Here is a 27283-nt window from a genome sequence, read left to right on the forward strand (position 1 = left end):
CGTTTTGCCTTTTTTTGTTTTCACGCTACATGAGCTATTCGTCCTACGCAAACATTTTCATATGTTGTTAATGACTGCTACCATTTTCTTTATGGAATCCTGTTCAGAGCTACAATGTGTATGATTTTCGATGAAAACCTTTTTGGGTTGAATTATCCCTTTGCGGTTCTGTGATTGCTCACGGCAGGAGGAGCCTCCTTTAGATGGAAATTGGAATGTCTCTGCACTGCTGCTGCACTGGTCAATGAACCTGTCACTCACCGTGTCCATGTATAGATGTGTTTGAGCTAAATGAAAAACAAAAAAACGAAAATCATACACATTGTAGCTTTAAGTTATGAGTAATCTTAAGACCTTGGGTCTTTCAACAATTTTGTCAGCAGCCATCACTCCATTTCTGTGAAAACTGCATCCTCAAACGAACATAGTGAGCAGGGAATAAGAGCACTGAGGAAGGTAAAAGTCAAAGACTTTTATTTCCCCAATGGGATCAATAAAGGAATATCTTTAAAAACGATGGGGGGCGAACGAACATGTGGATGTACCTCAAAGGTGCCAGCCTTCAGCAGGCTGACCTGGTCGTGCTGAGAGAGGTCCCTGAAGCCGGGGATCTTCTTGGCGAACTCCACTACCTCCCGGACGGCAGGGGTGAAGCTCTGAGAGAACTCCTCCCAGACGCCGTGGCCAGACTTGTGGGGGTCTACGTGGGGGGCCGTGTTCATGGGACACAGCTGAAGGAGGGGGTGGGGGAGGGTACAGGAAGCAATAGTCGACGTGAGAAACCTCACTGGTAAATAAACACTGTATTCGCTGATTTTGTAATTTATCAAGAAATAGTAACAAAAAACAAAAAAAGACACTGTCGACTGATAAGGTAGAACCTGACGACTAGACCCAATAGCTTTGAGGTTGAGCTGAATAAGGGCTAAACGTTTTTGACCACTAGTTGGGCTATAACTACAACAGATCTGAATGCTCACCAGATGCATCCTGTTGCCTCCTTTCCACAGTGGCGTGGTGAAGCCCCCGGTGGTCGGAGCCACCATGGTATGGTGACCTCTCTGCAAGCCGTGTGCGTAGGCCAGACAGTGGCCGCTGGGGGCGCTGTTGGGCAGTCTGTAAGGACAGTGGCTGGGGGTGCCGTCCTCTTGGTGGAGGATCTCGAGACCTTGAGGGCCAGCATTGGATGGCCGCTCCTGGGCTGCGATGGTGGCCACGTTGTTGTGGTGGTTCCAAGCCTCCAGCCTCTCCTCTCTCCTGCTGCTGGCAGTGTTGGTGTCGGTGTCTGCGGTGGCCGTCCCGTCGCCCTGCATGCTGGGGGCATCCTGGACCTCCGCCGGGGGGGCGGCCTGCTCCTGGTTGTACATGAAGTTCTCTTGGTGGGCGCTGGTCACCGTGCCGATCACCTCCTCCTCGCCGCTGTCCGACGAGGCCAAGCGGTGGCGGGTGTCCATGGCGACGGCAGGCTCCGGGTCGGAGGCGGAGACGGATTGCCCGGAGCGAGGCGATGAGGAGGGTGATCGGGATGAGTCGGCGGGGCTGGGCTCCACAGGGCAGGCGGGCAGCGGGCTGGCCAGGGGCAGGGGGCTGGCCAGGGGCAGAGTGCCGTGGAGCTGATTGTGGAGCTGACTGCTGTTCATCATGTTGTTCATGGCACTCTGCATCTCCAACAACATGCGCTGCTTCTCTCGCTTCGGGATGCGGCCGAAGCGCACAGCTGGGGGGGGGGGGGGGGGGGGGGGGGGGGGGGGCATTGGTATGGTCAACCTGATTACCAAAAGCAACTATGGATAAACCATTAAATCCTTCAAGTTCAACATGGTTGAAAGGTTTCTTGTCAAAAATGTACAAGTCCATTAAAGTTTAAGATGAGTGATGTTTCCAAATGTCATTATCTGAAGGACTGAGTGTGTCCATTAACGTTTTTAAGATGAGTGATGTTTCCAAATGTCATTATCTGAAGGACTGAGTGTGTTGGAACTGTTGAGAGCATTCACACTTAAAAAAGATAGTAGTGGTGGTTTACATTTCAGTTAAAAAGTGTGCAACGACGCCACTCTTTAAACCGCCAATTCCAAGCCGAGAGTCCTACACTTTTTAAGTAGTCGCCACCTCCTGCCTTGATCCTATACCAACAGCATTTCTCAAGCGGGTGTTCGATAGTGTCTCAAATCATGTCCTTGAAATCATAAATATGTCGCTTCAAACAGGCACTTTTCCAGATGCATTCAAAACGGCTGTAGTAAAACCACTACTAAAGAAAACAAACTTAGATGTAAACGAACTAAAAAGCTATAGGTCAATATCGAACCTTCCATTTATCAGCAAGATATTAGAAAAGATAGTCTCAGTACAAATAAACTCCTTTCTCAAAGATAATAACATCATGGAGGAATTACAATCAGGTTTCAGAACAAATCACAGCACTGAAACTGCCCTTACTAAAATAGTTAGCGACCTCAGGCTAAACTCTGATGCTGGCAAAGTCTCAATTCTTGTCCTATTGGACCTTAGTGCAGCGTTCGATACGATTGACCATAATATCCTGATCAGTCGTCTTGAAAGACTGGTTGGTTTTTCCGGCCATGTACTAAATTGGCTCATAACATACATTAACACTTTGGATGCCACGCCCGAGATATCTCTGGTTTACGCCCCGACCGTTGAATGCCCATCACAAGATTTCTCTCTCTTTTTTTTTTTTTTTTTTTTTTTTTTTATTATTAGCGATCTGAAATCATATTGCATCAAGCGAGCCTACCGTTGGATATCCAGGCACCGCCGGCGCTCAGATGTGAAAAAAGCGCCCCCTATCGTCTCCCAGATGGTAAATCACCCTTTTGGAGTGGACTCAATTAAAGTTTAGTTTATTCGGATCCCCATTAGCCATTGCCACAGGCATAGGCTACTATTACTGGGGTCCACACAAATCAATACAATACAATAAAATCAATACAATACAATTAATACAATACAATACAATAAAACAATACAATACACCTCAATAACACCTAAAATATTATATAATAAAATATCTAAGTTCACCAATCACACATACCCATCTACTCAATCATGTTTCAAGGCATATATGTTCACTTAAAGCATAACAATACATCTCAATACAATATACAAATATATTAAAAATCTAAGTTCAACAATCACACATACCCATCTTCTCAATCACCCACTATGTTTACTTAACTGACAGTACCACTCTTTCTTATATGATTTTTAAGGTGTTTTTTAAATGTCTGTTTGTCTTCAACCCTAGTTAGTGCAGGTGGTAAGGAATTCCATGCAGTCATGGCTCTATACATCACAGTCCTTTTCATTGCATTTGTTCTTGGCATCTTTACAGTACATCTTTCCATTGACACATGCCTGGTGGAGTAACTGTGTCTGTTGATTGTGAATTGTATCTCATCATATAGACAAGCAGGTTTTTTGTTCTTATATATATTTCTAAAAAACATTATGATATTTACATTTAGTCTTTGTTCTACCATTAACCATGACAGTTTTTCATGCATGCTTACTATGTTTGACCTTTTCCTACAATTCAGAGCAAGGCGCGCTGCTTTGTTCTGTGTCATTTGTAGTTTTCCCAGTTTTTCTCTTCCAGCACTTCCCCAGATCCCCGGACAGTAATCCAGATGTGAAAGGATCAGAGCCTGGATAACATGGATCACCGACTCCGGAGTTAGGAATTCTGCACATCTTCTAATTAAAGCCAGCCCTCTCCCCATCTTTTTTGTTATGTTATTTATATGCGTTGACCAGTTCAGATGACTGTCCAATGTTATACCTAGTAGCTTTGCTTCTTGAATGGGAGAACGGATTTCTGACTCCACATTTTACTTCTCACTGATGTAACCGGGGTCTACCAGAGTTCATTCTGGAACCTTGGTGCCACGGCGAATATGTGTTATACTGTACACACGCTGGATCAATACAATTATCGATTTTTTCCGAATGGTGATCAGGAATTGGAATATACCATTTGGATACCATCTGATGTCCGGTAAGGAATCTATGTTATCAGTCTTAGGATAATCAGACTCGTTTTCACGGAGATATAAGCGTTTCCACTATATGCGATATTGCTGTTTCACTGTAAAAGCCATCAGGAAATAAGAGCAGCGATTATCAGCGCGCGGCACGAGCGTGCGTGTGCACACATATCGATCATCTAGCGTTTATTTGAAAACTATTCATAAATAGGCCGACAAATGACAACGTTCTGGAATATTCCAGTAAAAGACGATTATCATCATAGAGTTGTTTTTTCCGAGAAACAGTGATTTTCAAAATGCTATCAAACGGAAATGAAGCGATAAAAAAACAATCTGCCTTGACAATGTTGACTGGAAAATGAGTCTTTGATAAGCGACGGGCAGATTAGACACATAGCCATAATTTAAAACATAGATTAGGCGATATTAAGTTAACATTGGAGTGGGTTTGGGCATCAAGGGGGTAAAAAGGAAAACATGGCGTGGCATCCAAAGTGTTAAGGGGAGAAAGTTCTATGTTAAGCTTGGAGACAATGTATCCGAGAAACATGACAGCAACTTTGGAGTTGCACAAGGAAGCTGCCTTGGTCCATTACTCTTCTCGCTATATATGCTGCCCCTCGGGGACATCATTCGAGACCACAATGTATGCTTCCATAGTTATGCTGATGATACACAACTATATATCTCCGCAGAACCAAATAACACTACAGCCATACAGTCCATTACAAACTGTCTTTTAGCAATAAATAAGTGGATGAACAATAACTTCCTAAAATTAAACGAAAGCAAGACCGAAATCCTATTGATCGGCCCAAAAGCGAAAAGGGAAGTGCTGTGTGAAAACCTGGGGAGTCTGTCATCCTATGTAAAGACTGAGGTTACAAGCCTAGGTGTCATCTTGGACTCAGACCTGACCTTTAAGTCTCATATTAATAAGGCCATGAAAACGTCATTCTTCCACCTAAGAAACATAGCGAAAGTAAGACCTTTCGTAAATAAAAAGGATGCCGAGACACTGATTCATGCTTTTATCTCAAGCCGGCTTGACTATTGTAATGCACTGTTCACTGGTCTTCCCAAAGCAACCATTGGGAAGCTTCAGCTTATCCAAAACTCTGCAGCTTGATTACTAACTCGTACAAAGAGAAGAGAACATATCACTCCAGATCTAGCCACTCTGCACTGGCTTCCAATAACTCATAGAATTGATTTTAAGGTCCTTTTCCTGACATATAAAGCTCTTAATGAGCAAGGCCCAAAATACATAGCAAATTCCCTAGTTAGTTATCTGCCCTCAAGAACGCTACGGTCATCCACTACAGGTTTATTAGACACACCCAGAAACCAAAAGAGGATCGGAAGTATGGCATTTGCCAACTATGCAACACACTACCAACACACATCAGGAAAGCCAGCTCCATACAAATTTTTTAAGGAAAATTAAAAACGTACCTATACAGTCTAGCTTACAAATAGTGTACCATGCCTTAGGGAAAGAGAGTATCTTATTGAAATGTTTTTATTATTATGTTTTAATTTTTTATGTATTAATCTTTTACTGAAATGTTATTTTACTGTACTTTGCCTATTGCCGTACTTTTATTACTGTTGTCTTATTAACACTTTAATCGCCATGGGTTAAATTCATAATTTACCATCCCTCGCCAGCTCTATTTGTCTATGGAGAAGTTCCCCTTCTTTGCAGGGCTATAACTTTTTAAATTCTATTGCTAAATTGCCATTATTATAGCCCATTCAATGTCCTATATGTATTGTTCAGGGTGTAGCAACGTTAAACTTTTTCATTCACATATTCATACTAAAATATGGTCTAAAGTATAAGTATGTTTTTATCGTTTTCTGCAGCTTTCTTCAGAACGTGATTTATAGCCCTAAATGCATTATATTGATGATCAAATACAGTTTGGTAGGAATCTGTGCGAGATAAAAAGTTTCAACTGGACGTACTTCTAGAAGTTTCTACGCATCATCTGATGTTGACCGGATGGGCGGGGGATCGCTTATAATTCCGTGGGCAGCGTTAGATGATTCATCCAGAGTGGGTCATATGTTCATCAGATCAGTTAGTATAGAATACGTTAGAAAATAACGCTGAATCTTACCGTGGCTTCCTCGCGCCGCTGGCAGATGAGCGTGGAACAGATTTTTTTCTATTATGGGATGTAGAAATCGATCCATTTCCAGGTTGTATAATAGTATATACGTCCAAATAACGTTGTTTATTGAGTTAGGGCGAGCAATCTATTATCCAGTGTTTCAAGATGGAGTCGCGGGAGCTATAGCGAGTGGCCGGACCACATATGGATGAGTACTACCGGTTCAAAGGTTAATATCCGGTTGGCGATCTGCCGATCGGCCACCAGATGGCGCTCTTGAACCGCTAGAGAGTTGAGAGGAGATCAGCAGTGTGTCTCAGGGCTCCGGAAAGGAAATATGATTTCGATGACAGATTTTTGAAATATTGACATCAAAGACGAGTTACGGCGTCTTCGGCAGAATGAGCATGGCTCGGAATGACGTGAAAACTTGTCCGCGGCGATCATAGTGTTAATGTGATGCTTTATTTTTAGTACCCGGAGCTGCTAACTGGCTAACGTTATGAGAGCTAACGTTGCTACCTGCTGTACCTGGAGCTGCTAACTGGCTAACGTTATGAGAGCTAACGTTGCTACCTACTGTAGAAGTGCATTGGTTTAGTGCACTTCCTACTTCCGGTTGCTGCTAAACAAGTACAAGTGCATTGTTTAGTGCACTTCCTACTTCCTACTTCCGGTTGCTGCTGAACAAGTACAAGTGCATTGGTTTAGTGCACTTCCTACTTCCGGTTGCTACTGAACGGACGTGTTTGTGCGTACCTGTTCTCCCAAACATTCTTGACTGTTTTCCTTTTTACGTTATTTTTTCTTTAAAAAAACATTTTTTTTAACCATTGATCTTAACTGATCACTGTGACTTTATTGCTTTTATCGTTATATATGCCTATGTTTGTGTACAGCACTTTGAGCTACATGACATATATGAAAGGTGCTTTATAAATACTTACTTACTTGACACACAATGTATGATATCCCACTGAGAGGAAGGGTCATGAGAGAGGGGAATACTCACAGTCCCGGGACATGCCAACCAGGAGACACTTCTTGAAGCGACACTGCTGGCAGCGGTTGCGGTTGATCCTCATGATGGGGCAGCTCTCGTTCTTAAGGCACTTCTTGTACTGGATGTTCTGCTGAATGCTGCGTCTGAAGAAACCCTATAGGAACAACAGACAAGAGATGCTCAATGTTAGTTTTTTTAACGCCATGCTCTCATCTTCCAAGGCTCTCGTTTTCGTCAGGTTTCGTTTCCAGTGGAGGACGACGGGTGAGCCAGACGGACTAGCGTTCCCTCGCGTGGCTCAGATATTTTACTTGTCCGAAAGCTAAATTTACTTGTAAAAATAAAGGCCTATTAAAAAATGTATAAAACCGACAAAGATTTGGACAATTATTATCATTTAATAACTTAAACACAGTGTGTGTGCATTTGTGTGTGTGGGGTATATACTTTATGATCAGCACCAGCTCATCTTTCTCATCTCCCCTCTCTCTTGACGACCAGGGGTTAAACCCTGGGCTACGCCTATAGTTGTTATTACGGTATAGTTGTTATTGCCATAAATAACACCATTCAAATAAATAATTGTATTTTTATTTGAAATAATTTCTTTTAACAATAGGCACATTAGATCAACAGGTAACAACAAAACAACCAACTTTTATTAAACATTCTATTAAACATTCTGATATTTTCGCGGGTCTCGTGCCACTGTCAACTAAGCGAGCACTCGGAAGACGCTTGCCGTTTGTCCAGGACAAGTACCGTACTTTTCGCACTATAAGCCGCACCTGACTATAAGCCGCAGCAGCTAAATTGAATGATGTGTACATATATAAGCCGCACTGGACTATAAGCCGCAGGTGTTTTAATGTTTAATTACCATATGTAATTAGCTTTGGGACACAATACTGTCGGACAAATAACAAGCATTAACTCATTTACAAGTTGTATTAAGTTTAGCAAATAAGGGAACAGATAAATAACATTTCAATGCAGTCAAAAAAGCAATATTTAGATGTTTACATTTTCGAGTTTGGTCACGTCGAGTCACATATAAGCCGCACCGTTATATAAGCCGCAGGGTCAAAAAATGGGGGAAAAAGCCGCGGCTTATAGTCCGAAAAGTACGGTAATATTGACGTAGACTAGAGATTGAGAGTTTCTGTGAGACAGGCACTTTCTGATCAGATGGAATAACGTTACTATTTGTTTTTTTTACTTGTCCAGTCGGACAAGTTAAATTGTATTATGCTTGTCCGACCATTTTTTGTACTTGTCCCGGAAAATAGGACAAGCCTTAAAGGGGAACTATTTTACTATTCCTAGCACTATTTGGGCAACTTTACACAATTCCTGTGAGTCTATTGAAGACATCTGTACGGTTTTTTTCAAAAAAATGCATTGGTTTATATTTCTAATCAAGTACTCAAATCCATAATTTTTCAGCCTCAAGAAATCAGGCTGTTATGGCCTGGCTCCGCCCATAAGCACTTTGAGTGACAGTCAGTCCACAGAGAGAGAGTGACAGTCAGTCGAGAGAGAGAGAGTGACAGTCAGTCGAGAGAGAGAGAGAGAGAGAGAGAGAGAGAGAGAGAGAGAGAGAGAGAGAGAGAGAGAGAGAAAAAAAGTGTAAACACTCTGCGTGTCCTCCCGGCTCCCTCTCCCGGGAGGACACGCAGAGTGTTTACAGTTCTCTCTCTCTTGGTTCGGGAGCATGAGCTGTCTGTGGCGCAGCGCGGTGGTGGACTTCCTCGAGAGGGAGAGGGAGCCGGGAGGACACGCAGAGTGTTTACAGTTCTCTCTCTCTCGGTTCGGGAGCATGAGCTGTCTGTGGCGCAGCGCGGTGGTGGACTTCCTCGAGAGGGAGAGGGAGCCGGGAGGACACGCAGAGTGTTTACAGTTCTCTCTCTCTCGGTTCGGGAGCATGAGCTGTCTGTGGCGCAGCGCGGTGGTGGACTTCCTCGAGAGGGAGAGGGAGCCGGGAGGACACGCAGAGTGTTTACAGTTCTCTCTCTCTCGGTTCGGGAGCATGAGCTGTCTGTGGCGCAGCGCGGTGGTGGACTTCCTCGAGAGGGAGAAGGAGAGTGTTTACAGTTCTCTCGCTCTAGGCTCGGCTGGCAGCTAGAGGGGGGCGGGTGTTATTATGCAAATACGCACCACCTGACGTCCCGAATACGCTAATTTTCAGATGACTCACTTGAGGGAGGGACATTATTGTGAGAGGAGAATTGGAAGAATGCGCCAAATCGAGAATTAGAGACATAGATCCTATTACTATAAGTCCACATAGCTAGAAAATAACCCTAAACACTGGAAAAGGTCATTTATAAGATAGTTCCCCTTTAATGTCACGCCCTATGTGTGTGTTAATGATTATATGTGCATCCTTATGGTGTGTACTCTGATGAGCTCATCCCGACTGCTCCCCACAGTGAACTAGGCCACGCAGCGGCGTGCAGAGATATTAACATACTTTCAAGCTCCCCCACTCACAGTATGACCCAGTTCCATGACCGCCCAGTGTCAAGTTTGTTCCATCTTGTAGGAACACGACATGTCCGCAAATACTTGAAAAGGAACATTTCACGATTGAGGTTCAGAGGACCCACAGCTAGTGCATCACAACGACCTGTCGTGTTCCTGAAAGACGAAGTCTTGTACGACTGACTGTACATTGTTCTGCGGCTCTCATTCTGCAGGCCGAGCATACGGCTGAGGATTCATTCATTCGTATAGTGCTTTTCTAGACCCTCGGAGCGCTCCCCACAATGGAGGGTGGAAATTGCCTCCTTCACCACCACTGGTAGCACCCAACCTTGGGCTACGCAGGCTCAATGGTATCCGGCACACATCACACTACACAATGGCTGAACGGCTCAGGAGACAGGGATTGATATCAGCCAATTAAGGGGAAGGGATAGACCGAGCATACGGCTGAGGATGGTTCCTTTAAGTCTCTTTTGAGTCGTTTCATCGTGTCTCACCTTGCAGCCCTCGCAGGCATGAACCCCGTAATGGAACCCGGACGCCACGTCGCCGCACACTTTACACAGCAGGACCAGGCCGTTGAGTTCTGAATTAGATTAAAAAACAAACAAAAAGGAAAATATTATTTGATGCAATCCACTTAACTCATTTTCGGAATTTCAATTCATATGGTGAAGTACACCCTGCCCTACTATTGATAGAGAAGACATAAATCAAACCAAACACACGTGACTAAAGCGGAGTTAACTAAACATTAAGACTTTATTTCTGTCGTTTTAAAAGTTATTTGAGGGGGGTCCATCCACTCACTCGTGATGCCGCATTTTGCAGCGGATGAGGAGCATCCCGTTTTCTGGGTGGCGACGAGGGCCGGGGAGGGGAGGAACGCCACGTCAGACGGTTGCCCCTGGCGACGACCCACGGAGGAGGCGGCGCTGTGGGCCGGCGACGAGGACCGGTAGCTGCCATTGGAGGAGTCGCTGTGACACGACTCTGGGCTGGAGGCTGAGCAGGAGGAGCTGATGTAGGCTATCACGCCCCCTGGTGGGAGAGAGGAGGAAGAGCGGTCATGAGAATGACGTTATATAAACCTGTTCGCCGTTTACAAACATGCCGTGTTCAGCAATACCAACTGAGTCACGTGACTAAGTTACCCCGGACCTGCGCGAGCTGCTGCGCCAAAAGGAGTACAATGGGGCTCTATGGAGAAACCATGGCACTCCCCTAACTAAAGGTTGTTTCAAACTAAAGTCTTTCATCTTTTACATATCTAGCTTTGGCATGGTTGATTGTTTAGATCGCTAGCATAGCTAACAAATGCAAATATATTGTAGTCTGCCCCATTGTTCTGACCAGAATTACGCTCCTTTCTGCCTCGGGTCTGCGTGCGCATATTTGCCATGACATCGTCGGCGAACAGGTCTAGTCTAGCATAGGGCGGCTAGCCAGGGAGAGACGGGTCAGACAGACTGCTGCTCAGTCTACATTGGCTGACCCCCTTTCCCCCTTGACTGTTCTAAATGGTTATTATGTAACATCGATTACATATGTGTGACATGTGTCACTGTCAGCTTCACATGGGTGCATGAGTGTGTAGGAAGTAGACTGGCCTAAACCCTGAAGCCATTCACATACAGTACTACAACACCGCAACAGGTCCGAGGGCTTATTGCATATCCAAGAGCCTAAGTTAAGGTTTCAAAGTCTAAACACCTATTGTAAAAGTGTAACTGTACGGGAGCTTAGAGGACTGTATATAATTGTCACCTTAGGGGGTGTGGTAGGATGCCTGCCCTTAACTCTTAAACTAATTGTACCAAATACACAACTGAGTGAATAACTTAAAATGGAGTCACCTAAACTAGAAAGAGCGAGGAAACTGTTTGAATCATAATGCCTTTATATAAGCAAAAAAGGGGAAAAAAGATACATACAAATATTGTTATCACGTTACACAATGCCTAATTAAATACTATCATTAAATTTAGATGGGCGCCCAAATAGTTCTATTAAAGTGTTCTGGCCAAACGTTGCCGCGGTTACCACTGTGTCAGAGGAACAATTCCTTCTGCAGTATGAGAGAGGTGGAGAGAGTTAATAATCCTGGGGGTGAGAAAGGACCCGGATGGGTTCTGTGACGAGGAGTAGTAGACCGCTGCGTGGTGATGAGGGCGGGAAGACGCTGCCCGGTCCGATAGGCGCCACCAGTCTGCTCCTGCAGACCAGATGCTCCGCTGTGGTGGATCCGAGTGTCTCGCTCCGCTCCGTGGTGCTGCACGGCGCACGCCGACAGCTGCTGCAGACACGCTGGTCCCCTCTGTACCACAGGCTACTGCTATGGCTACTACATAGGACTAGTTGTGTCCTTTTACAGCGTCCCTTCGACACAGACCCTATCTAAATGTTCTCTGGTCTGTGTTATATATCGACTGATATGTCCAGTATAGAGCAGCTATCGAAGCATGAGCCGAAGCTACTTTAGGTATTAGCACCGAGCTAGCTAGCTTCGGCTAACTGTTAACGATAAATGGGGAATACTATAGTCCGCTGTAATGTGCTAATCCCAGACGTTTACTAAACATCGAATTAGCTGGGTACTAAAACTCACTCTCTCTTGGTGGTATAATGTCCGCTTGGTAAGCAACTTTACATCCTTGGTCACCGTCAAACTATAACGTTACGAGCAACGCTGGATGTACGTTTGTTCTCTAAACAAGTCCGGCCAAGTTCTACGTCAACAACACGTATCCTAGAGGAAGTGACGCACTTACGAGGGAACACTACCACCTCTGGCCCACTAGATGGCAGCACCGTCATATAACCTGAGATGCCATCAATAGGCAGACAGTGTAACATTATGTGGTAAATAATAACTTAACTCCCACATATTAAACAGGTTGGTGAACTTAAAAGGGGATAATCTTAGGTCTAATTTTACCTAATTGCAGACCCTTCAGCACAGCCGCCCCCTGATTTGCGGCGCTAATCAGTACTGAGGTCTGCTGAATGTCTAGTAGTCACTCAGGCTGGTCAGAGTCAGAGTCAGAGTACGGGGGTAGTCGGATCAGTCGAGCCACTGGTCTGTGGTATGTTCTTCCTCCGACCAGTGGCGGCCGCTGGGTACTTCGCCACTAGGGGCGCTATACCAAATATTTTGCAAACATGTACAGTACAGTACTGTACCACGCAAGACTCATGGCAAGACGTGAGCGATTCGACTCACGCTCACGGCAATGAATCGGCTCTTATGAACGAGTCGCTCAGCTGTTACTACAACAACACACAACCAGTCAAATAAAGTATAGTCTAGACTCTAATTCACAACTTGAAACACAATATAAATAGAAAAGTTAGAAACAAAACTTGCCCGTCTCCAAACACAGGCAGATCTCTCCCTCTCTCCTTCTCTCTCTCACACACAGCGCGACGTGGAATCGATTCGTTACACAATCAGACCTATTATATACCAAGAATAACTTCAGTATTAGTACAGGGCTGTACACATATTTTGCATATTGTTAAACGAGCCAAGGCTAGCTATTAAACTATCGATATGAATCGAAAATCTGGGACCCTGATGTAAACAAGACAAACGTCTTTCTCTGGTCTGCATCCCCTTAACAATTGTGTGTATTGAGCCGTACTGTATTGTACCCATTCTGCAATCTGTTAATAAAGTTCTCATTCATTCATTCATTCAAACATAGACGATATTGAACAAGCCATAATCCACGTATTTTCAATCCGAGAGAGCTGCAGTAGTTAAATCAATGAGCCATCGACATAGTCAGTGTGGTAAGTAGGCCTGCCACGATAACACATTTTGCTGGGCGATTAATTGCCCCCGAAAATATCGCGATAAGCGATATTATTGCGACCGGTTAGAGAATTTTTTTGAGAAATTTATTTCCCAAAACTTTTATTTTGAAGCCCACCGCTCCGTCTTTTCCGGTGTTTAAGACTTTTATTTTGAAGCCCACCGACCGGACCGGAAGTATTGTTGTGATTATCCTAGCCGACAACTTGTCTCGTCCGGTTATGTTTTTTAGTTTTAACGTTAGCTACTAACGTTAGATGCAGCTACTACAGGCAATCAACGATGAGGAGGAAGCGTCAAAGCAGTATTTTAATAGAATAGCTGTGGTGCGTAGGCACTGCAGCACGACTTGAAAACGACCTGTTATAATAAATTAATTCATGTTTAACTTGTCCCCGTCTCCAGTCCTTTGACTAGCCCCACCCGTTCATTGTAAACAATGATGCATGTAATTGTATTAACGTTATTCTGTGTTATTCTAACGTTACACTACAAATAACGCTACTTGGTTAAAAGGAGCAACACTATTGAGAAATGTAGTTAAGCTATGTGGTGTTGCCCCACGGAGCTCCTGTGCTGTGCTGTAGTAAAGCCAGCGGCCCGCCTCCCAACACGGACAGTGACTGACAAGGGGCACTGGTTCCGCCTCATTAAAACAAACGCGCAAATAGCAATTAATCGCGTCCGTCAAAATCATTGCATTCATTTAAATTATCGCGGCAATTAATCGATTTATTGCTTATCGCGGCAGGCCTAGTGGTAAGTAACGTTATTATTGCATCCAAGATTGATACACGGCTGGCTAGGCAGTTGGTAGTCATAGTCTTGTGTTATAAAATAAATAAACAATCAGCAATGTCTCGCTTCATGAATGGCCAGCAGTAGCCTGCTGTACTAAACAGTACTGCTCCTAAAAAAAACTATTTACAAACGTTAACGTTAAGCACAGAGAGAGAGAGAGAGAGAGAGAGAGAGAGAGAGAGACTCACTGTTTAGTTGAAACGTCCAGGGCAGGAGAGCTTGATAAACGTGTATAATCCGCCATATAGCCAAGTGTTAGCTCGTTAGCACAACACTCAACAAGTACATTCCTTTGTCCATTTCCGCTCGAACAGACTGCAAACTACCTGGCGTTCTATCGCCATGCTCTAAGGCAAACTCTAACCTTAACCAACTTTGAAAGAGTGCCTAAGCTTAACAGTCTAAAGAACTTGCAGTCACGGCACGCTCTAAGACAAACAACCTAGACCAACCTAGGAACCAACCTAAACCTAGGAAGCTAGAAGCTAGAATTGGAACATTAGAAATTGAATTCGGCCAATCAGAGATCGTCTCTGTGAAATTCTGCCACGGAAAAAAATACTGGCGTCGGCCAATCAGAGAGCGTCTCCGCGAAATGCGGCTACAGATATTCTTGACGCTACTGGCTAGACCGCTTCAAATCGCGCCCGGATTCCAACATAGTCATATTTCAACGCACAACGCGTTAGGCACTGATTGGCTGTGACGGATACAGCGATCAAACTGTGACGCGCACTCAGAGCGCTATCGCGTATAGCCCGGGCCGAGAAATACGAAAAAATTAAAATTAAAAAAACGTGATGTCACTTCCTGCTCTGGAAAACGAGTGTTTTTTAATTGCGATAATAACGTTATATTGTGCATTGGAAATACAAACACTTAAAATGAGTAAATATTATTCATTTTAAACATGTTTATATTATTTATAGGGCTATAAAACAAAAAACAAAAAGATACCTTTTCTTGTTCTACTCTCATATAACCAGGCAGGGCCTGAAGGGGGGGCGGCGCCACTGCCTCCGACATCCACGATAGCCGAGCGGACTCTTCCGTCTTGCCCTTTTACCACACTCTTCACCCCTCCGGCTGAGCCAGCGGGCTCGGGGGAGCGCCTGATCCACGATCATGACTGGGGTTCCTGGTTCTAGGTTGCCTCTTTCAGTGATCCACTTGTGGCGGCCTTGCAGCGATGGGAGATATTCGGTGGTGAACCTCTTCCAGAATTGGTCGGCTAAAGCCTGACTATACCTCCATTGTCTTCAGCCGATGATCTCGGTGGAGGCGTAGACCGCAAAGGGAAGGGCCGCGTCTCGCCGCCCCATCAAAAGGCTGTTGGGTGTTATGGGGTCGAGATCGGCCGCGTCGCTACTGACGTACCCCAGTGGCTTGGAATTCAGAATGGCTTCAATCTCCACCAGCACGGTGTTGAAGACCTCTGCCTTCGGAACCTGTCCTCTGAGCGCGGCTGCTAGAGCAGCCTTTACTGACTTGACCTCTCTCTCCCACGTTCCACCGAAGTGGGGTGCATTTGGAGGGTTGTAGGAGAAGGTGACCTGTTGGGAGGCCAGCTCGTCCCTCAACTCCTCACTCATCTGGTGGTAACTCTTGATGAGTTCAGCTTCTCCTCCCTTGAAGTTCGTCCCGTGATCAGACCATAAGGTATGGGGTCGCCCTCTCCTTCCAGTAAATCGACGGAATGACTGGAGGAAGCTGTCTGTTGTCATTTTAGCCAGCACCTCGAGATGGACGGCTCTCGTGGTGAGGCACTTGAAGATGATTCCCCATCTCCGCCTTGATGGTGAAGGGCCCGAAGCAGTCCATGCCTGTGTTGTGGAAGGGCGCTTCTTGGAGACGGAGGCGGCAGGACGGGAGGTCAGCCATTCGTGTCATGATGGGTTGGGCTCTGAGCTTCTGGCAGTCTGTGCATGACCGTTGGTAACGCCGCACAGCCTCCCGGCCGCGAAGTATCCAGAACCTTCTCCTGAGCTCCGCGAAGAGCCGCTCCGCTCCAGGGTGATACAATTTGGTGTCATAGTGACGAATCACCAAGTTAGTCACCGGATGCTTTGAGGGGAGTAGGATGGGGTGTTTGCTGTCCTCGGTGAGGCCCTGAGCCCGTCGTAGGCGGCCTCCGACACGTACGAGGTCTTTCTCGTCCAGTTCAGGGGCCAGTAGCCTCAGCTTGCTGTCTTTTGGTAGCTCCATCTTCCGTCCCAAACACGCCATCTCGATCTGGAAGACCTCCCGCTGCACCCTCTGCAGCAACATGATCTCAGCTGCGGCGTAGTCGTCGGCGCTGAGGGGGGGGGGGGTCGGGTCTCCGGGACCGGGGTTCCGGTGGTGGAAGGTACGTACTTGGAGCTCTTCTTGGGTCTGGCAATCCTCAACCTTGGGACCGTCGGTGTTTGAAGGGTCTTGGAGTCCGGTGAGGCCGCAGAAGATGGACTTCTTAAGTTCCACCTCCACCTCTGCGTTCTCCAAGTTCGGAGGAGAAGGCCACTCTTCTTCTGGCTTGCGTAGGTAGTCGGGTCCACGGTGGTAGAGGTTGGGACGTGCCAATTCCTCGAGGGTCGCACCTCTGGTGATCACGTCCGCCGGGTTGACATCTGTCGAAACGTATCGCCAGCAGCTGATCCCCACAAGCTCTTGGATCTCTGTCACCCTTGTTCCCACGAATACTTTATATCTGCACGAAGTCGACTGGATCCACTGGATGACTGTTGTGGAGTCAGACCACATCGACACCGCATGAAGGAGTCAGCGATGCAGCTGGAGCACGGCTTGGTGGCCTGGATCAAGGACTACCTCACTGAGAGGCCACAGTACGTCAGACTAAAGGACAGTCAGTCTGACGTACTGGTGAGCAACACCGGCGCCCCCCAGGGAACTGTGCTGTCACCCTTCCTCTTCACCCTCTACACCTCAGACTTCTGCCGCAACTCCAGCGGGTGCCACCTGCAGAAGTTCTCAGACGACTCCTCCATCGTAAGCTACATCACCGACGATGATGAGGAGGAGTACAGAGCCCTGGTGGAGAGCTTCGTGGGGTGGAGCGACAGCAACCACCTCCAACTCAACACCAGTAAGACCAAGGAGCTGGTGGTGGACTTCCGGAGGGGCAAGAAGAGGCCCCCCCCGATTCCCATCTCCATCCGAGGGGTGGATGTGGAGATGGTGGACTCATACAAGTTCCTTGGGGTACACCTGAACAATAAACTGGACTGGTCGGACAACACAGAGGCCCTCTACAGGAAGGGACAGAGCAGGCTGTTCTTCCTGAGGAGACTCAGGTCCTTCAATGTGTGCAACAAACTGCTGCAGTCTTTTTACCAGTCTGTTGTGGCCAGCATCCTCTTCTATGCTGTGGCATGCTGGGGAGGCTACATCAACTCAAGGGACACCAACAAGCTCAACAAGCTGGTGAGGAAGGCTAGCTCCGTGGTGGGAGTCGAGCTACCTAGACTTGAGGTGATGGGAGAGAGGGGGATGATAAGGAAGCTGGATGCCATCATGGAGAACCCCTACCACCCCCTCTACGACGAGCTAGTCAAGATGAGAAGCTCGTTCAGCCACAGACTCATCCCCCCCCGACACTCTAACCGCCTCGGACAGTCCTTCATACCAGCGGCCATCAGGCTCCACAACAGTGGGCAGCGACTAGCAGCCTCCAGGCCCCACAACAGGGGGCAGCGACAGCGACTGCTACCAGACATTGACCTGGGACTTATAGGAACCCAAGGGGGACAAAGTAGACTACCCTGGTACTTTGATTAATGTACACTCAGTAGATAGTAAATTATAACACTACCTCTTGCATACTGCACCTCATGTGACACTGTGAATAATGTGAATATTCCTCAGCTAGTCAGATAGTAAATTATATTGACCATATTGATCAAATTGTTTACACTGCCTGTGTTGTCTTTTACTACCTGTATACTGTGTTGTTTTACTACCTGTACCCCTCCCCCCCTCCCCCCCATGCTGCTATGATGCCTGAATTTCCCCAAGGGGATCAATAAAGGAATATCTTATCTTATCCTTCAGCATCTTTCCCAACTGGGCTCCACTTAGAGCTGCGCAGAGCTCCAGCCGGGGAATATGGATTGCTGCTTCTTGGGTGCAACTCTTGAGCGTGCAAGAATGAAGGAGACATGGACTGTGTCGTCGGGCTCCACCGCGCGCAGGTACGCTACTGCACCATATGCCTTCTCAGACGCGTCACAGAATACATGAAGGGAGAGCTGGCTGCCGGTCAGACTGACGCTCGAGGGAAAGTAGCTCCTGGGAAACTCGATCTGTTGGAGGGTGGGGAGCTCTTCTTCCCACTTCTTCCACTTCGCCCCGAGTGTCTCTGGTAGGGGGTCATCCCATCCCTTCGCCTCAGTCCACAGCTCGCTGACCAGAGCCTTGGCACGAGTCGTGTAGGGGTTGATGTAACCCAACGGGTCATATTGTACTGTAGATCGACCTCCTGGTTACGTAATGGCGAGTTTCGATTTTCTTTTGCCGGTAACACAGGGTGTCAGACTTGAAACGCCAGAGGAGACCCAGAGTCATTTCCTGGGCGTCCTCACTTGACTGGGAGAGCCAGGTCTCGCTGCTGTCAGCCTTCGCTTCGTCTGGGAGGTCTCGGACGACCTCAGGGTCGTTGGTGGCCCACTGGCGGACCTCAAAGCCAGCGGTGGCCAGGAAGGTGCGTATGTCATGCACCAGCTTGTAGGCCTCTTCCGCGGTCTCCACGCTGTGGAGGCAGTTGTCCACATAGAAACTGTGGTGGACAGCATCGGAGACTCCGGGGGGTGCGGCGCCATCGTCGACATGAAGCTGCAGGGCGTAGGTGGCGCAACACGGGCTGCAGGTCGTCCCGAAGGGCAGCACCTCCCACTGATAGATGGACGGTTCCGGGTCGTCTGGGTTTTCTCTCCACAAGAACCTCATGAGTGGCTTATCTTCGTCGAGCAAACACACCTGATGGAACATGCGTTTGATGTCGCCACTGATGGCGGTCTTCTGTCGTCGGAAGCGCACCATGACTCCGAGGAGAGGAGGGGTCAGAGTCGGACCGGGCAGGAGATAGCGGTTGAGGTTCTGCTGGCGCACTTGAAAGCTGCAATTAAAGACCACTCTGTTCTTTCCGTTGTGCTTAACGTTATGGTGTGGAAGGTACCATGACTCTGTACTCCTTTCCGCCTCCTCAGGCTTCAGCCTCCTGACGAGTCCAGACTCTATGAGCTTGCTCATTTCTGTGGCGTAGGCGGCAGCCGTCTCGGGGTCTCTGCTGAGTCTTCTTTCAGTGCTAAGCAGACACGGCTTCGCTACTCCTGGGGGAACCTTGAAGGTCAGCATGGGCTCTCTTCTCAAGAGCGGTGTGGCGTATCTGAGGACACCGCGCACGCAGACACGCTTGGTCTTGGCTTGGAGAAGATCCATCGCCGCCTTATCTTCTTTGGAGCGAGTGTGTATCTTCTCGGTTTTGTATGGAGCAATGTCCAGCTGCCATAACCTCTGAACATTCTCCAGCAGTGCCTCGTCTTCGTGCCCCGCTCCAATGAAGAGGCAGTGGGTCTGACGGGCGTTCAGATTTCTTAGACTGATGGGGCCCTGCAGGGTCCAGCCTAGCGGAGTCTCCAGGGCGACGGGACATCCGGGTGGACCCGGGATGATGTGCTTGGGTAAAGTGAGGTTCACATTATCGGAGCCGAGCAGGAGGGTGGGCTTCACCTCCATTGCAGCGTTGATCCCCAGATTACGGAGATGTGGGTACCTCTTCATGAGGGACTCCATCGGGTAGCCGTAACTGGAGAGGCACAACCCGGCAGCTGTGAATACGCGGCTCACCTTGAAGACTTCCTTCGGCCGTCCGGCCGGTGTGAGGGTGAGGGCCACACTTTCTCCTTGAATAGTGGTGCGCCCTGGTTGGATGGTGAGGAGATCCAGCTCCTCTGCGTCGCCCACGAGTCCAAGGGCGATGGCAGCCTCACGCATCAGCAGCGTGCACTCCGAGCCATCGTCAATAACCGCGTAGGTCTCCAGAGTCTTGTCGCGGTTCCGCAGGACCACCGGCACAATCTTCAACAGCACGCGGGGAGTGCTGCCCCTCACGGGGCCCACGTAGTAGTTGCGTAGCTCTCTAGAGGGCTCATCACGGACTTCCGCCACATAAGGCTTAGCCTTGTCGTCTCTATTGTTGAGGTCGTGGAGGGCCGTGAGGTGGATCTTCCCGCACCCGCTCTGTCTGCAGGGTCCCTTGAGGGTGCAGTCCTTTGCTCTGTGCTCACGGGCGCACTTCCAGCACCGCTTATTCTCTATTATCCACTGTTTCTTTTCCTCTGTAGTCTTCTCCTTGAACACGGGACAGTTGTCTAGCCAGTGGACCTCTGTGCAGCACTGGCATGGCGGCGGAGTCTTCTTCTCTCCTTTCTTCTGGGAGGAGAAGCCTCGTTGGCCTTTCGGGGGCCCTTGGTGCTCCTTTGATGTGGTTTCATGTACGGTGGTCAGCACCCTAACGGGCCGCCCCGTTCGGTCGGACTTGTCTCGTCCACTGCGTCCATTGCCTCTCGGCTCTTCCCGCTTGGGGAGGCGGATGTGCCTCATCTCCGACTTCAGGAACTCTGAGAGCTCCATCAGGGTAGACAGTGGCTGTTGAGGGTGGAGACGCTCGTATTCCCGTCGGAACCTCTCTTCCCTTTCCTTTGGAAGCTTCCTGACGAAGCATTCTACGTTGGAGCCTGCATAGAGCTCAGTGCGGCCGGCGGCTCCTTGAAACGTCAGGAGGCTCACCAGAGCCTGTACCATCAAGGAGTATGCGTCCAGGGCGTGGTCGTCCTTTATGTCTGCCATTTCTCCCAGCTCGTGGATCTCATCCAATATGTGGTCCCACGGGCGTCCCCAGCGCTCGTCCAGGGCCTGGATAGACGAAGTATAGGGGGTGGGGGAGTATGCGTTGGCAGTGCATATGAGCTTGGCCGCAGGCAGCCTACAGTGCATAGACAGCTCGATGAACTTCTGTTGCTCGCTGTGGTTGGCGGCGCCCAGGAGGAACTCCAGACACATCCTCATGTCATGGTACTGGCTTCTAGAATTGTCTTTGAAGAATGGGATGGCGCTCCCTGGTGGGCGCTGTGGGAGCGGATCGTACCTAGGGGCCGGTGTAGTTGCGGGCCAATGTTGATGGGATCTGGAGGTTGCTCTGTGTGTGGCGGGTAGCCGCTCACATTGAGAGCGGGGTGGCACCTCTCCTGGTGCCGTATATTCCTCCTGCAGACGAGCCAGTCGCCTTTCCACGTCTTCGGAGTCGGCCTTGTCCCCTCTTCAGGGTCGGGGATACGTAGCCGGGTGCTCCTCCCTTTCAGGCTGGCGGCGCTGGGGTGAGTTATTCCTAGTGGATGCTCTTGATGATTGCCTGGAGGCAGAGGCCGATTGCAGTTGGGCGGTAGCGAGCCGGGTGTACTCCGAGGCCTGGGCTGCCGCTCTATCGCGCTCCCGCTCCAGTGCTTCCGCGGCTCTTCTCTCTCTGTCGAGCGCATCTTGGCGTCGTTGAGCCTCTCTTGCGAGCGCATCTTCGCGTTGTTGTTGCATGCATTGGAATATGAATTCTGTTTGGCTTGTAACGCTCCCTCTGCTGGGGGGCCTACCAGTTCTGCGAGTGTCTAGGAAGAACTCTCCCGGTTGGTGATTGAAGTTATTGAAGTCCTGCCTGCCGCGTGGCTCCACTCTGTCTGGGGGATTGATATCCTCTCCAGGTTGCGAGTCGTTTTCAGCGGAGTCACACTCCTCTTCTTCTTCAGGCTCATCTTGCTCAACTCATCTTGGTTGGCGGTATTCAGTGGCGAGAAGGTAGTTATGTCTTTACTACACGGGACTGCCACCTGGTGTCTCTTCTTCTCTTCAGGCCGCTGGGGGGTGTCAGTCGGGTCTGACTCTGTTCTCAGAGTCTGATCTAACTGCGGTGTGGCAGCAGCACCCTCTACTAGCTGGGGTGTGCCTGCCGTCTGATCTAACTGTGGTGTGGCAGCAGCACCCTCTACTAGCTGGGGTGTGCCTGCCGTCTGGGTTGTAAAGTCCCCTACTGTCCGGTCAGCTGATGTGTTTAGCACATGCTGATTGCTCTCCGAACTAGGGCTACTGGGTGTACCCAGGACACAGTCATCTAGTCGGGAGGGTAATCTACGCTCCCTAGGAGCACGAGTCTTCCCTTCAGGGAAGGGGGGACCCTTTGAACCTACCTCGCTCTTTCGTGACATCCTATCTGGTTTAACTCCGGTTCGAAGGACCAAATTGTGCGGGAGCTTAGAGGACTGTATATAATTGTCACCTTAGGGGGTGTGGTAGGATGCCTTAACTCTTAAACTAATTGTACCAAATACACAACTGAGTGAATAACTTAAAATGGAGTCACCTAAACTAGAAAGAGCGAGGAAACTGTTTGAATCATAATGCCTTTATATAAGCAAAAAAGGGGAAAAAAGATGCATACAAATATTGTTATCACGTTACACAATGCCTAATTAAATACTATCATTAAATTTAGATGGGCGCCCAAATAGTTCTATTAAAGTGTTCTGGCCAAACATTGCTGCGGTTACCACTGTGTCAGAGGAACAATTCCTTCTGCAGTATGAGAGAGGTGGAGAGAGTTAATAATCCTGGGGGTGAGAAAGGAGTCAAAGGACCCGGATGGGTTCTGTGACGAGGAGTAGTAGACCGCTGCGTGGTGATGAGGGCGGGAAGACGCTGCCCGGTCCGATAGGCGCCACCAGTCTGCTCCTGCAGACCAGATGCTCCGCTGTGGTGGATCCGAGTGTCTCGCTCCGCTCCGTGGTGCTGCTCGGCGCACGCCAACAGCTGCTGCAGACACGCTGGTCCCCTCTGTACCACAGGCTACTGCTATGGCTACTACATAGGACTAGTTGTGTCCTCTTACAGCGTCCCTTCGACACAGACCCTATCTAAATGTTCTCTGGTCTGTGTTATATATCGACTGATATGTCCAGTATAGAGCAGCTATCGAAGCATGAGCCGAAGCTACTTTAGGTATTAGCACCGAGCTAGCTAGCTTCGGCTAACTGTTAACAATAAATGGGGAATACTATAGTCCGCTGTAATGTGCTAATCCCAGACGTTTACTAAACATCGAATTAGCTGGGTACTAAAACTCACTCTCTCTTGGTGGTATAATGTCCGCTTGGTAAGCAACTTTACATCCTTGGTCACCGTAAAACTATAACGTTACGAGCAACGCTGGATGTACGTTTGTTCTCTAAACAAGTCCGGCCAAGTTCTAGTCAACAACACGTATCCTAGAGGAAGTGACGCACTTACGAGGGAACACTACCACCTCTGGCCCACTAGATGGCAGCACCGTCATATAACCTGAGATGCCATCAATAGGCAGACAGTGTAACATTATGTGGTAAATAATAACTTAACTCCCACATATTAAACAGGTTGGTGAACTTAAAAGGGGGATAATCTTAGGTCTAATTTTACCTAATTGCAGACCCTTCAGCACAGTAACCAATGATCATATTTCATCTCACACTTAAACCATATTATAAAATATTGCCACATCATTTTATAATTTTGTGGTCAGTTTTCAATGAATGGGCATTCATGATCATTTATGTAATATAGACTTGAAATGCTTTGCTGGAGTAGAGCGATTTGAGTAAATGTCTATTTGGTATCTCAATAACCTAATGTTAAACAAATAATTATATATATAGAGAGAGAGAGAGAGAGAGAGAGAGAGAGAGAGAGAGAGAGAGAGAGAGAGAGAGAGAGAGAGAGAGAGAGAGAGAGAGATACTGTAGAATAGATGGTAAATGGACTGATGGAGAAAAGGAGATCAGATGTAGGTGGTTAATAAATAGAGCAAGAGATATAGATAGATAGAGCAACATTGATAAACAATGCCAAATATCCTGAAAATCACAATTTAAACTGAGCAGGGTGCAAAATAAAGGTTGTGGTTTGACAGAGTTCACTGACTGGATACATCATATCATATAGCATGTGCATCCGAGAGCATGGCCAAGTAAAAGAAAGCACGTATACATTATTATTAGAAAGAAACAATTACAGGGCGGTTAGGTGGTCGAGCGGAGATTGCGTTCGTCACCAGCCCCGGAGCTGTGAGCTTGGTTCGCCTGTTCGAATCCAGCTCACAGCTCCGGGGTTGTCACCAGCTTGGCTGGCCGTCTGCACTGATACAATTGGCTGTATCAGAGGGTGGGGGAAGCTGGCGGGGTGGGTCCGGGTCGTTGTAAACAGCGACTCCTACAGTTCGGTCGGGGCGCCTGCTAAGCGCGGATTGGACGTGAGGGGGATAGTGTGGTCCTCCCACACGCTACGCCCTCTCAATGAGAATCCGCGCTGCCAGGTGAAAAGAAGCGGTGATTGGCTGGACGTGTGTCGGAGGAAGCACGTGGTAGCCTCCACTCTCCCAAATGATCTGACTGTGGGGGGTAAAGCGCAGCGACCAGGAAGGGACTGGGAATTGGCATACGACTAACATTGGGATGGGAGAAAATCGGAGGAAAATGGAGGGGGGAAAAGACCAAAAAAAAAAATAAAAAATAAAAAAAAAAGAAAGAAACAATTACACTAATTCATTATTAATAATAATAACGCCCTACATTGAATAAGAGACATGTTTCAGACAACACCAGTATAGGGTCTGACCGTCTACCAATCAAGAAACATGTCAAATAGGCTACTGCCAGTACTGGAATCGATTTTGTTTTCTGAACACGCCACGCCCCCACGTGGACAACACCGGACATGTTTTTCGTCCGAGAACTCTAGCGGGAAAGTGGGTCACCGCGCGTTGCTGCAGGAGTTCCTCACGTGTACCCGCGCCCAAACCACACGCAGACAATTATGCAAGTACACGTCAGCGCGTACCTCGGCCAATCACAGGACACGCACGCGGAGCGTAAACAAAGGCGCACATGGCTAGGGTAACCGGTCTTGTGAGGAATTAATGTCCAACCACATTGTGACAAATGGAGCCAACTTGGTTCGGTAATATCAACAGAGTAGGTGGCTGATAACCCAGTTTAATTAAACAACACTGTTATTTGGCCAAACTCTGAACATTCTAAGTTTTATATCGCGGTATTTCCACCTATTACAATATGGAAAACACAATATTTCGTAGGCATGATAGCCGCAATGATAAGGTTGGCCGAGTGAATTCACGCGCAATAATATTACACTCGCTACTGTCAAAGCATTTTCCAATTTTACAAGCTTACATGAAATAACAGTGTTACTTACTGTTGACAAAGAAACACTGGAATATGGACCTCTGGAATAGAGTCGCCTAATAAATTGTGCCCGTGTTAAGACCTCTTACCGGCTTTCGTCGAGTCCATCCTGTGCCTTCTGGGGTTTTCCTTCTCGTTACGTGAATTCTGGAGCCGTTTTTCTATTTTGGTGATCAACAACTAATAAGTCGCCGATTGATTTGTCTTGGGCTATATCAACATCTAGTGAATACTAACGTTATTATTGCTTGGCAGCAGGGAAAAAAATACTAGCTGAACGTGAGCTACTACAAAGAAGATCAACGAGAATAAAAGACTATATCAGAAATAGACATTTCAACGAATTGCAACCAAGCTTGCGTGCTTTCAGTAGCTTGGTCTATGTGCTCCTCGAACATGCAATCTCTATATTTCTACAATAATCTAGCCTTGGTCGATTCCAAAGGTAAAAAGAAGCTCGACCGTACTGTCGTGTCGGGAGAGTGGTTTTGACCCACCTCGTAATCACGCGGCTCCTCCTCCTCTCCTACAGCCAACATTAGGAGTAGGGTATATCTGCAGAGCCGCAAGCCCAACGTCTGGGCGGGGCTTCGTGGCTTGTACTCGGTTTGAAGCGGATCTTCGGGGCTTGTACTCGGTTTGACTGTGCGTGGGCGGGGCGTCGTGGCTTGTACCTTGTTTTGTTTCCTGTAAAACACGGAAGTAGTCAGTTTGTGCTGTTTATATTGAACCCTAACCTTAACCCTAACCCTAACCTTAACCCTAACCTTGAATGAATGAATGAAAACTTTATTTAACAGATTGCAGAATGGGTACAATACAGTACGGCTCAATACATACAATTGTTAAGGGGATGCAGACCTGAGAAAGACGTTTGTCTTGTTTCCATCAGGGTCCCCCATTTTCAATTCATATAGACATATATGACATACATGACATACAGATAGTCAGTACTGCTACATCTATACATTTATGACATACCAGATTTGCAAATACAGTACTGTTTGTGATACAGAAGGAGTCAAGAGAAGGGAGTATATACATTTGACGTAGAAACTGTACATTGGAGGTTGGGTGGGGGGGGTTGGGTACATTGGGATATTGACAACCATACTGGGTAATTTACATTGGAGGTGGTTGGGGGGGGGGGGGGGGGGGCGGGGGGCATACTGTATAAACAAGTAACACTGTACATTGAGGGGGGGGGGGAGGAGACACTGTACAAACAAACACAATTGTACATTGAACTATTGACAAAACCATACTAGGTAAATGACTGTACATTGGAGGGGGTTGGAATGATTGGGTTAGGATATTTACAGGGGCCAGTGTTGAATTGCAGTCTCCCGTAGGTGTCCCTTGAGAGAGGTTTTGAAAGTGGGTAGTGATCCACATTCCTTTACAGCTTTGGGTAGGGCGTTCCACATTGATGTGGCATAATTGCGAAACGTGTTTAGTCCCTTATTTGAGCCGAATCTGGGTTTGACATGATTTGTGGAGCTCCCTCTGGTGTTGTGATCGTGGTATTCACTGACCTTTGGGAAGTATTTTGACATGTACATGGGTACCTTGGTCGTGTAGTGTATCTTGTAGACCAGGCCCATTGCAAGTTGTTGTACTCTGTCGTCTACTCTAAGCCATCCTAGGTTGTCGAAGTGGGCAGGGGTGAGGTGGGTTCTAGGAGTAAGGTCAAGCAGTAGTCTGACCAGTTTGTTTTGAGATGTTTGTAATTTTGTTTTTAGCGCCTTTGAGGTGCTTTGGTACCATGA

The 27283-nt window shown here is 47.6% G+C and overlaps 1 protein-coding gene across 1 annotated transcript in view; it reads right to left on the bottom strand.

The window, feature by feature from the left end:
* The window catches only part of nr1d2b (nuclear receptor subfamily 1, group D, member 2b), a 29177-nt gene extending 3309 nt beyond the window's left edge, over positions 1 to 25868 (bottom strand). The window contains exons 1-6 of the mRNA XM_084312562.1: positions 25604 to 25868; positions 10434 to 10664; positions 10121 to 10209; positions 7146 to 7290; positions 981 to 1717; positions 546 to 731 (exon numbers count right to left, since the gene is read on the bottom strand). Coding sequence (XP_084168688.1) covers positions 546 to 731; positions 981 to 1717; positions 7146 to 7290; positions 10121 to 10209; positions 10434 to 10664; positions 25604 to 25622 — 1407 coding nt within the window. The 5' untranslated portion in view covers positions 25623 to 25868. The remainder of the gene's footprint in view (positions 1 to 545; positions 732 to 980; positions 1718 to 7145; positions 7291 to 10120; positions 10210 to 10433; positions 10665 to 25603) is intronic.
* Positions 25869 to 27283: the final 1415 nt, after the last annotated feature.

The sequence above is a fragment of the Notolepis coatsorum genome (genome assembly GCF_963971535.1).
Source record: "Notolepis coatsorum genome assembly, chromosome: 4".
NCBI classification, from domain to species: domain Eukaryota; kingdom Metazoa; phylum Chordata; class Actinopteri; order Aulopiformes; family Paralepididae; genus Notolepis; species Notolepis coatsorum.